Here is a 10,974-nt window from a genome sequence, read left to right on the forward strand (position 1 = left end):
CAGCCTCGTTGTCAGAGCACGGGGCTTGTAGATTAGACCAATAACTTTTTAAAGTGTCCCAAGAACTGTGCCTGGCATGTAGGAAGTATGTAGCAGATATTGGCTGTTATTTGATGTCGAAGGGGAGAGACCTTCTCCCATCACCACCCCATTTGCACACATATGTGCGTACGCATGCACTTACACATACATGTACACACACACACACACACACACACTGTCATCCACGTGCCTATCCCTACACATACGTACCTGTATATGGCACACGCACACCCATCTCCCACCAGTGACCTCGCACACCATGAAAACAAGCAGACCTGTGAATGTTCTCTTTCTTCCAGTTTTAACATTCTTTGAAATCCTAAGTTTTTTTCTTCTTTGCATGGAATAGGAGGCATGCCCCAGACTGTAATAGTGAGATCTCCTCCCTAAGGGAGCCGCAGGCTCTCAGTGCCCGGCCTTCCATTGCCTGGCTGCCAGGCACTGGATAGGAAGGTTTTTGCCCCTCCCCCAGCCCAGCAGTGTGCTCCGGTAAATTCCGTGCTTTGTTTCATTTCATCCTGCTTTCTCTGGGTAGCAGACAAAATGAAATAGGACTTTCAGCCTCCAGTATTTGATCTCGAAAATGTGAATAACAGTATCAAGTATTTCATGATGTTTTCGTGAAGAACAGTTCTGTTGGTTTCTGCAAAGTACTTAGTGTTTTGTCTGGAACTCAGCACATGTTATATGAAGCTATTGATCAATTCCTTGCAATGAGAATATTCAGAACTGCATAGATACTGCCTCGTGTCCACATGGACAGGTAAAACCTAACTTGCAAGTGGGGAAAAGTAGAGAAGTACAGATCAGGCAAAGCTGGCTCATAAAAATCACACATTTCCCCCCTTTATTTTTTTTAAAGATTGTATTTATTTATTTCAGAGAGAGAGAAAGAGAGCACAAGCCAGGAGAAGGGGGGCAGAGGGAGAAGCTGACTCCCCACTGAGCTGAGAGCCTGATTTGGGACTCGATCCCAGGACCCCAGGATCATGACCTGAGCTGAAGGCAGATGCTTAACTGACTGAGCCACCCAGGCACCCCTGGACTTTTACCCCTTCAAAACTGCCTGGTGTGCCCCGTTCCTGGGAATGCCCCTTATCAGCACAGTGAACCACTTCTCACCAGGTGGACAGCTCCATGTAGCAGAGAAATGTCTCTCTAAGCACGAATCTCCACCTTGAAGGGATTATTTTATCTGTTTGCTTCTCACCAAGGTGAGATGCTGTGTGGAATGAACTTATATGTTCTGGAGTCACATTGCAGCTGTTAGATCCAGAGACAATTCAGAATAGAGTCATCATTCCTGATCTTCTTGATATAACTCTGCTTTTTAAGCCATGTTTCTTCTCACATTTGTAGGGCCATGATACGACAGCGGCGGCAATAAACTGGTCCTTGTATCTATTGGGTTCTTACCCAGAAGTCCAGAAACAAGTGGACAGTGAACTGGAGGAAGTGTTTGGTATGTTTGACCCCATCATTAGCTGCTCCGTGGGTCCCAAGTCCACTGAAACAAATTCCACTGAAAGCACTCATCAAGGATGTGCAGTAGGGCCTATTGTAAAGACACCGTCATAAGCAGGAAAGCCCCCCTGTGGGATCCCTTCCAGTACTGTCTCCTTTGGAAGGCCTCTTCTGCTGACTTACAGGCATTGCGTAACTGCCTGGCGTGTGACTGCCTTGGGCTAGGTGCTGGGGACGCACAGATAAATGCTGTTGTCTCTGAGGACCTCACTGCTTAGTAGATGAACCAGCTGTTGTGCATGGAAACCTGGCTTTGCACTTGAGTGATAGGAAGAAGGTGCTCTTTGGGAGCAGCAAGGAACAGGTGATATTAGTTAGAGGGCGTCCAGGAAAGCTGTTCCATATTGGATTGCGTCTGGCCACAAATGAGAGGAAAGGTGGGTTAAGCTGGTGGACATACATTTCAATTACACAACCAGCAATCTGCTTGTGTAGCTGGGTATACAAGGTGTAAGAGTATAAGTAAGGAGTCCTAGGCGGAAGCCAACAGAGATGTTGTCAGAGGCCCAGTCTTGCTCTTTTTTTCTCTCTCTTCTTTGCCATCGTGGCTTTTGTCTTCTTGGTTGTTGTTCTAGGTCTCATGTTTGTCTTCAAGACTAGAGGAAAGAGGGAGGGGCAATGGAGGGTGTATTAGTTTCCTGGGGGGGCTATAACAAATTCTATAGGCTGGGTGGCTTAAAACAACAGAAATGTATTCTTCCACAGTTCTGAACTCCAGAAATCCAAAATCGGTATTGCTGAGCCTAAATTGATGTGCTGGCAGGTTGTTCTCCTTCTGGAAGCCTAGCGGGCACTCTGTTCCTTCTCACTTCTGGTGCCTGGCAGCATTCCTTGATTTATGGTCCATCAAACCTCTGCCTCTATGTTTTACACTACCTGCTCTCCTGTGTGCCTGTGTGTGTGTGTGTGTGTGTGTGTGCGTGTGTGTGTGAGAGAGAGAGAGATCTTCCTCTTTCTTATAAAGACATTTGTGGTGGCATTCAGAGCCCACCTGTATAATCCAGGATAATCTCCCCATTTTTTTATCATTAACTGAATCAAATCTGCAATGATATCTTTTTCCAAGTAAGGGAATATTTATAGGTCCTGGGATTAGTACTTGACACATATAGAGGCCATCGCTGGCCGACCACAAAGAGGCCATGCATTGTGCCATCAATTTTATCCTTTGTTTAATCACACATCACGTGGCTCCTAAAGCTGGGAGGAGGAAATAAAAGATTGGTGCAGCCAACCAAAAAAGTGGTATCTGATACAGTTGCATGGAGAAAAGAAGTAGGAAGGGAAAAATAAAGGTAAAAGGAGGAGAGGTCAGGTATTCTAGAATGAGGAGAACAGATGGACAATGGCACGGAAATGGAAACATTTGGAAGACAGTAGTGAATAGTGAGGGGCAGCTAGGATTTAGAACCTATAGTAGAACATATTGAGAGATGAGTTTGGACAAGTTGTTTTGTGTTCATATGATGTGAGAACTGGAATTTCATACCAAGAGGGAAGACTTTTATTTTGTAGAACGGAGACAATCTAAACTTGTTCACTCTGCTTCTGTCGTCATTTTATTTTTTTCTGTATTGATTTTTTTAAATCATTTTTTAAAATTTATTTTCAGCATAACAGTATTCATTGTTTTTGTACCACACCCAGTGCTCCATGCAATCCGTGCCCTCTCTAATACCCACCACCTGGTTCCCCCAACCTCTCACCCCCCCACCTCTTCAAACCCTTCAGATTGTTCTTCAGAGTCCATAGTCTCTCATTGTTCACCTCCTCTTCCAATTTCCCCCAACTCCCTTCTCCTAACTCCCCATGTCCTCCATGCTATTTGTCATGCTCCACAAATAAGTGAAACCATATGATAATTGACTCTCTCTACTTGACTTATTTTACTCAGCATAATCTCTTCCAGTCCCGTCCATGTTGCTACAAAAGTTGGGTATTCATCCTTTCTGATGGAGGCATAATACTCCATAGTGTATATGGACATCTTCCTTATCCATTCGTCCGTTGAACGGCATCTTGGTTCTTTCTGTATTGATTTTAATTTCTCTCATATTGCTTACAGTGAGTTCATCTGGTCTTTGAAAAACTCACACTTTATTTGTGGATACGTTCACATTTTGTATACTCTACAATGTCTCACTTGTTGCTGGTCTCACAAAAACTTTTTGATATCACATAATTAAAATGTCGTTATTCTAGATGCTTTATTCTGGTGCTGCTCCTGTTTTCTGTGATGGTGCCTCACTTTTTCTTCTATCCCTAGTATTAGCTCTAAAATTTCATGAGCAGCTAATCTTTGGGCATTAAGTTGCAAGTTTTAATTCCTCCTGTTACACATAAAATTAACATTTATTTGTGTCTGTTTAGTTGTTTTATAACAAAGCAACTTGTACACTGTTAGTGTTTAAAACTGACCATTCCCCCCCACCCAGTGAAACAAAAAGAAAATTTAAAAATAAACAGGAACAAAATTACACTAGAGAATGTCAATTCCAGATAAGTTCTTATAGGCTTGCTGAGTCTCCTATCCAGTGGTAGGGCTCAAGTCATGAGGAGAGGATTTTATTTCTAAAGTGTCATCCTAAACTTCAAGGATGCCCATTAAACATCACAATTAAACATGCCAAAGGAGAAACTATGCTATAAAGATGCCCACTTCATCTCTCACCAAGAGATCTCTAACCCACCCTTCTCTGATCTTCTAGAAACCCATTTAAAAAGAAGTAAATAAAAACACAAGAAAGTAGACATATACATGTTGGTAAATGCTAACTGTCCATATTCACATAAAGACATGTAATATCTGAGCCCAATATTGAGGAAAAGGAGAAAAGCTAGAATTCTATGCACCAACACATGGGAACCAAGCACTCTCCATCTTCTAGCAGAGCTAAGGGAGCAGATGGGGTGTTTTGTTTGTTGTGTTTTGTTTAGTTTTGTTTTGTTTTTTTGTCCCCCAGAGAGCACAGTAGTGTTGTTTATATGAAGTTTTGGTTGAGACAGAAAGGGATTAGAATAAATTTGGAATAGAAAAGGGTAGCGTTTCTCTTCCCAGTGTATTGTGCTCAAATTGCCCCCCAAAATAAGTTGAGACCCATGGTGTAAAGGAGAGAAGATAGATTTCAAGAATAGCATGACCAAGCACAAGGGGACTGGAGAAAATTAAAACAAGAAGATTGGACTCCATCAGTCTTCCATTTTTCATTTCCTCCATCTCCTACCTCCCCCACTTCCTCATCTTCTCCTTCATTCCCATTCCCGTTTTCATTAGTATATTCCTCTCCTCCATCCCCTTCTTCATCATTCATGTCAGGAACTAATATGTACTGTCACGGATTTGGCCAAATACCATCTTGGATGTCCTCTCCTAACTCATCTGTGCCTGCATCAGGATGGCCAGTAAACCAGAAAAAGAAGCTCTCTGGTTTCTCATGCTCCCTCTTCCCACTGCCTTTATTTTGCATTTGACTGGAGCATCTCTTCAAATCCTTTCCGATTTCCATCTGATTTCAGTAGGCTTTGAAGATGGATCACACTCTCATCCAGATGAAATTCTCTGGAGAGAACTTTATTTTTGAAGGAAGGGTTTTTATCAAAATGAACACCTATTCTATAATGATTTAATATCTTCAAATTTGGTCACTTCGACTCTGGTCAGATAATGCCTCTTCGTCTTCCTCTCCAAGTAGTAGCAGATTTGTGAGTGGTTGACAGATGCTATTACTCCAGAATTTGGGATTTGGATGATCAATTCCATCCTCCTTTGGAAACATGATTGGGGCGTTTGTTATATTTCTGTTATCACTTCAAAATTCTTCACTGGCTTTTTCCTTAAGTCCATCTATTTCATTTTGTACCTCATCAGTATGTTCATTTGCTCCTTGCTCTTCTTCTTTCTGTGGCAAGTCCAGAGAGGTTGATGTCTCCTCTGGCCTGGAAGCAGGAGACAATCTCCCCGTCTTTGTTTGACCCAGGCACGAAAGGCCTTTAGGGGCCATGCTGGGGAGAGAGTCCAAGAATCCGACCCAAGAGAAGATGTATATCTGGATTGTCTGAGAACTCAAAACTAACCATTTTAAAGTGTATGATTTAGTGCATTCACAATGTTGTGCAGCCATTATTCTATCTAATTCCAGGACATTTTCAGTACCCCAAAATGTAACCCTGTACTGTTAATCAGCCATACCCCATTCCCTCTTCCTCCAGCCCCTGGCAACCACTAATTTACTTTCAGTCTCTATGGATTTACTTGTTCTGAGCCCTTCCTATGAATGGAATCATACAATACATGACCTTTCGTGTCTTTCTTTCTTTCACCTAATACGTCTCATTTTGTTTTGATTATGTGTAATAGAAATCCTACTTTGGCTGTAAGTATTTAACATTTGGTGCTTTGATTAATTCCTCTTGGATGTCCCATTCCCCAAGCCCACAGAGTTCTTTCATTGTCATCTCATGTATTTCCTTTAACCAGGGAAGTCTGATCGTCCTGCCACCTTAGAGGACCTGAAGAAACTCAAATACCTGGAATGTGTCATTAAAGAAAGCCTTCGCCTTTTTCCTTCTGTTCCTTTATTCGCTCGTAATCTTAATGAAGATTGTGAAGTTGGTAAGAACTCTGTAAGAGCAGGTAGAATGGATTTTTTAATGTCCACCTTACTCCATTCTTATGGCATATTGCCTACCTCCTGACAGGGGGTTACAAAATTGTGAAAGGCTCTCAAGTCATCATCATTCCCTACGCACTGCATAGAGATCCAAGATACTTCCCAAATCCTGAGGAGTTCCAGCCCAAGAGGTTCTTTCCTGAGAATCTGCAAGGACGCCATCCGTACGCATATGTGCCCTTCTCTGCGGGACCCAGAAACTGTATTGGTTTGTATCCATCAGAATTGGTTTCACCTTTCCAGCCCACGTAGTAGTGCATTTCTCACAGTAATTTCTTTGAGCTGTAGTGTCTCACAGGCAACAGTCTTTTAAAAAACTGGTTTCTTTTCTCCTCCCCCTCACTATACATTACTGTTCCAAAAAAGACTATCATAAAGTAGATTAATTTGCTAGGGCTGCTATAACAAAATATTACCAACTGTGTGGCTTAAATAACAGATAATCATTTTCTCATATTGTGGAAGCTGGAAGTCTGAAATCGAGGTGTCAGCACGGTGGTTTTTTCTGGGCCCTTTCTAAAGCTTGGCTTGTAGATGGTTGTCTTCTCCCTGTATCTCCCCAGGGTCTTCCCTGTGTGTGTTGTGTCCTGATTTCTTCTTTTTATTTTTATTTTATTTTTTTTAAGATTTTATTTATTTGAGATAGAGCGAGAAAGAGAGATCATGAGTAGGGGGGGACGGGTAGAGGGAGAAACAGACTCCCCAGTGAGAGGGGAGCCTGATCCCAGGACCCTGGGATCATGACCTGAGCTAACGGCAGATGCTTAACCAACTGAGCCACCCAGGTACCCTGATTTTTTTCTTTTAATAAAAACACCATTCAGATTGGATTAAGGTCCATCCATATGACCTCATTTTAAGTTAATTAACCTCTGTAAAAGCCCTATCTGCAAAAACAGCCACATTCCAAGGTACAGGGTTAGGGCTTCAACACATGAATTTGGGTGGGGGTGGGGGGGACACAGTTCAGCCCATAACATAAACACAATCAGTTACATGGTACTTTTAAAATGTCGATTTTAGACCAAAAAAGAATATATTTTATATGGTGGAAAATTTATTTGTAATGATTAGCTGTATTTAACCTAATATCTGTGTTTGTTGCTCTAAGAATTGCATCATGCAAGATGAAAACAAAGAATGCTCACCATATGGCCGGCTGAATTACTTAACCAAAATGAATGCACATCACCATGTATTATAAACACTTTCACCTTAGGATCTCCAGCATTTTATCATCCATGTAAATGCAGGTGTTAGTAAAATGAGGTCAGATTTAAATGAGAAATCTGAAACATATATAGTGACTCTATAGTAAATTAAATTAAAGGCCCAATAAGAAAGCCATCTAAAGTAGTGATTCTCATGCTTCAGTGACCCCAGAATTTTTCTGGGATATTGCTCAAATACAGATACCTACCTCATCCGACCTATTCAGATGCACTGGGTAGGAGCAGAGAAGGGAACTGAAGAATCTTCCTTTTTAACAAACATCCCCAGTGATTCTGATTGTCCCTACTGTGAAAATATGAAATTGCTTGCTTCCTCTAATAGGACCTGTGATTTCTCAGATTTGAGAGATACGTGTAATTAAAGTAATGCTATTTACATTAATTTGAAGGTCAGAAATTTGCCATAATGGAAGAAAAGAGCATTCTTTCCTGCATCCTGAGGCATTTTTGGGTAGAATCCAACCAGAAAAGAGAAGAACTTGGTCTAGCAGGAGAGCTGATTCTTCGTCCAACTAATGGCATCTGGATCAAGTTGAAGAGGAGAAATGCAAATGAATCCTAACCGTGTAATTGGACTGTGCCTTTGTCATGTAAAAGGTCTTTCTTGAAGGAAACTGGATTTACAATTTCTAGGTCGGAGATCAGTACTCTTAGTCCTTAGACCTCTTTCTTTCTTGTCCTGCTTGCCCTGCAGTCAAGTCCACCAAAGAGTTTTATATTTTCTTCACCACCATAGATCTTATCTTTGGTTTTGATCCCAAAAGTAGAGTTAACTGATGATGGCACCCAAGTAAACACAGGACAAGTTTCTCAACAGAGGGATCCACAACCAACTCAATTTCAATTGGCAAATCCAAAGATATAATTTTAAGTTCCAGAATTTTTTAAAGGGATTCTTATAGACTGGGGAACATATATATGCATGTATACATATGCATTTAATTTGAAAAGCATGAGTAATTAAGTACTTAGGCATAAGAAGCTTAAGTTTTTAAATTATATAAGTGGCATCAATTACAAGAAGAATTATTATTACAGCACTTTTGGGATTCTACCGCCTGGAGTAAATAATTTTTAAGTTGACTCATAGATTCTGTTCCTACTTCCCTTTTGACTACGTGCTTATAGCCATGACTTCATTATTCATAGTATCACAACTACCCTTACATATCATATACAGTTGGGAAAGATTCCGCTTGGTAATATCCAATCCTACGCATTGTATCCAGGTTAAATAATGGCTTTTGGAGCAAGAAGGTCCTTATTGCTTATCTTGTTGCACTCCCTTTCATTAGAAGAAGGGAATGAGATCAATGAAAAGGCAAGTTTCTACCCAGAGCCATGCCACTATCGGGCGATAGGGCCGGAAACAGAGATCTGTATTCTATATCTCACCAGGCCCAATGCGATAGACTTCACTATGTCTGCTTTTACTTTATGGAACTCAGTTCTATAACTAGGTGTGTCATTAGAACACAGGTTTTCGGGGCGCCTAGGTGGCTCAGTGGGTTAAAGCCTCTGCCTTTGGCTTGGGTCATGGTCCCAGGGTGCTGGGATCTTTGCTCTGCGGGGAGCCTGCTTCCCCCCGCCCCCCGCTGCCTGCCTCTCTGCCTGCTTGTGATCTCTGTCAAATAAGTAAATAAAATCTTAAAAAAAAAACCACACAGGTTTTCTGCCTCTGATTTTGAATATTTCTTCTAGAATTCTTCAATCACTAAAGGAAAAGGGAAGCCATTCATCTATATTTAGTAACCAGTAATATCTCACGTAGTTTAAGGTTAGACTTTGAGTAAATTCAGTCCTCCAGAGCACACCTATCAAGATGATAACTGACATAAATTCTCTGAATTTTAATTCCATAGTTAGTATCTCTACTCCCTCACTCAGTGACTTTAAAAAACAACTTTTTAATAAAGTTAATAAGATTTTTTCTTCAATACTCCCAAGGCAATAGCAGATAGAAGCAACAAATTAAGAGGATGGAATTTCTATTCTTCAATCGATATCAGAGGAAGAGATTACAAAACCAAAGCCATTTGCAAGCACTTCAGGCTGAGTCATTTAGGGCAGGGTCAGAAGTTCTACCCACGCTGCAATCCCAAGAAACCCTGGCACAGACAACCCAGTTGCTAAATTGTTGAGAAAAAGTCAAGGAAGTATATGATACAGTTGGAAAAGATTCCCATCATATGCTTAACTTTATTATCTAGAAAGTGGATATAGGCAGAAAATCTTATTCCCAGATGACTATAGATAACCAAAGTTTTATTCTTGGAAATTAATATTACTTCTCAATTTTATGTGTTTAGATATAAAACTTGCTTTTTTGGTTGTTGTTCTTTTCCCTTTTTTCTTTTTTTAGTGACCCTACATTGGATGTGAAATTAAACTTAGAGTCAAACACTGTTTAATGTTGCCTTTTGGCCTAAGATCTTCAAGTAGCCCTGGAAGAACTTGTTATTCATGTTTTAATTAGAAATTCTCTTAACCGCATTAGAGGTAGAATTGAGAAATTATATTATGGTCTATGATATCAAAATGCAGGTGCTGGCTTTTTTTTTTTTTTTAATAAGAGGATGATCTAATATCTATGACTCTACTACCCGTCTTACTACTGCTCAAAAGAGGTATCTCAAGAAAAATAAATTAAATATAGATAGGTTTAAAGGGAAATTAGTGGGTGACCAATTCATAATGAGTAATAAAAGAAATAGCACATTTGAGCAGATGTCAACTGTGCTACTCAGACCTTCTAACAAAATGTTCCTTGTGCCCTTGTCATAGACTGATTTTGAGTTTTCCTGACTCTGAAGAATTAACCAGAGGAGAAGTAGAAATACCAACACATTTCCCTCAGCTAATAGCAAAAAGTGAAATCTCCCACAGAGGCCTGGGAATCAGCAAAACTATCAGCATCATTGGATCTCAGGCATTTATAGTCTGGAAACCTTCCCAGGTGATGGACTAGCAAACCAAGTGATGTTCTATTCATTGTCACAGACAACTAAAAAATGTCAGTTTCTCAACCAAGTGACCCATCTCACAATGAAAGAGTTGCTTGGGGGGGGGGGGTGCGCGGGAGGAATCAATTTTTACCCTGGAATGTATCTGGAAGACCAAAATGTTTTTCTTTCCAGCATCTAATAAGATGCTGTAGGCACATGACAAATTTTTTAGTCTATCTGGAAAGCTCCCCCTTTCTTTTTTAAGGAACAGCGCCCTCTTTATCTTTGGAACTATCCCATGATAAATACCTCCCCCCTTTTCCTTTTTTTTTTTCCTCACCTTTTTGCTTCCCCAACATATGCACACTGTAAATACACAGTTCTAGTTGGTGATGCCGTGTTCTTAAGCAATCTTGTTCTCTTGACTTACACTGAGTGATCCAAGCAGCGGCCAATTCAGTGTTCTCCCCTTGGGAATTGGTGGAGGTTTCAGGTTGTGAGACCGGGCATCAATTGGCAGTTGAGCCACTGGAGCAGAGGCTAGGAGATGGGAAGGAGGTG

The 10,974-nt window shown here is 40.8% G+C and overlaps 1 protein-coding gene and 1 pseudogene across 3 annotated transcripts in view; one reads left to right on the forward strand and one right to left on the reverse strand.

Moving 5' to 3' along the window:
- Nucleotides 1-8,990, forward strand: part of LOC111144567 (cytochrome P450 4V2) — a 69,687-nt gene extending 60,697 nt beyond the window's left edge. For both annotated transcript variants that reach the window (XM_022498908.1, XM_022498907.1), the window contains 4 exons: nt 1,402-1,504; nt 6,044-6,178; nt 6,265-6,444; nt 7,858-8,990. In XM_022498908.1, the coding sequence (XP_022354616.1) occupies nt 1,402-1,504; nt 6,044-6,178; nt 6,265-6,444; nt 7,858-8,030 (591 nt within the window). In that variant the 3' untranslated portion in view covers nt 8,031-8,990. The remainder of the gene's footprint in view (nt 1-1,401; nt 1,505-6,043; nt 6,179-6,264; nt 6,445-7,857) is intronic.
- Nucleotides 3,576-5,877, reverse strand: LOC111144568 (annotated as a pseudogene). The gene has a single exon (XR_002640411.1). The product of XR_002640411.1 is annotated as a protein SET-like (transcript).
- Nucleotides 8,991-10,974: the final 1,984 nt, after the last annotated feature.

The sequence above is a fragment of the Enhydra lutris genome, unplaced genomic scaffold (assembly GCF_002288905.1).
Source record: "Enhydra lutris kenyoni isolate GAN:26980312 unplaced genomic scaffold, ASM228890v2 scaffoldscaffold11, whole genome shotgun sequence".
NCBI classification, from domain to species: domain Eukaryota; kingdom Metazoa; phylum Chordata; class Mammalia; order Carnivora; family Mustelidae; genus Enhydra; species Enhydra lutris.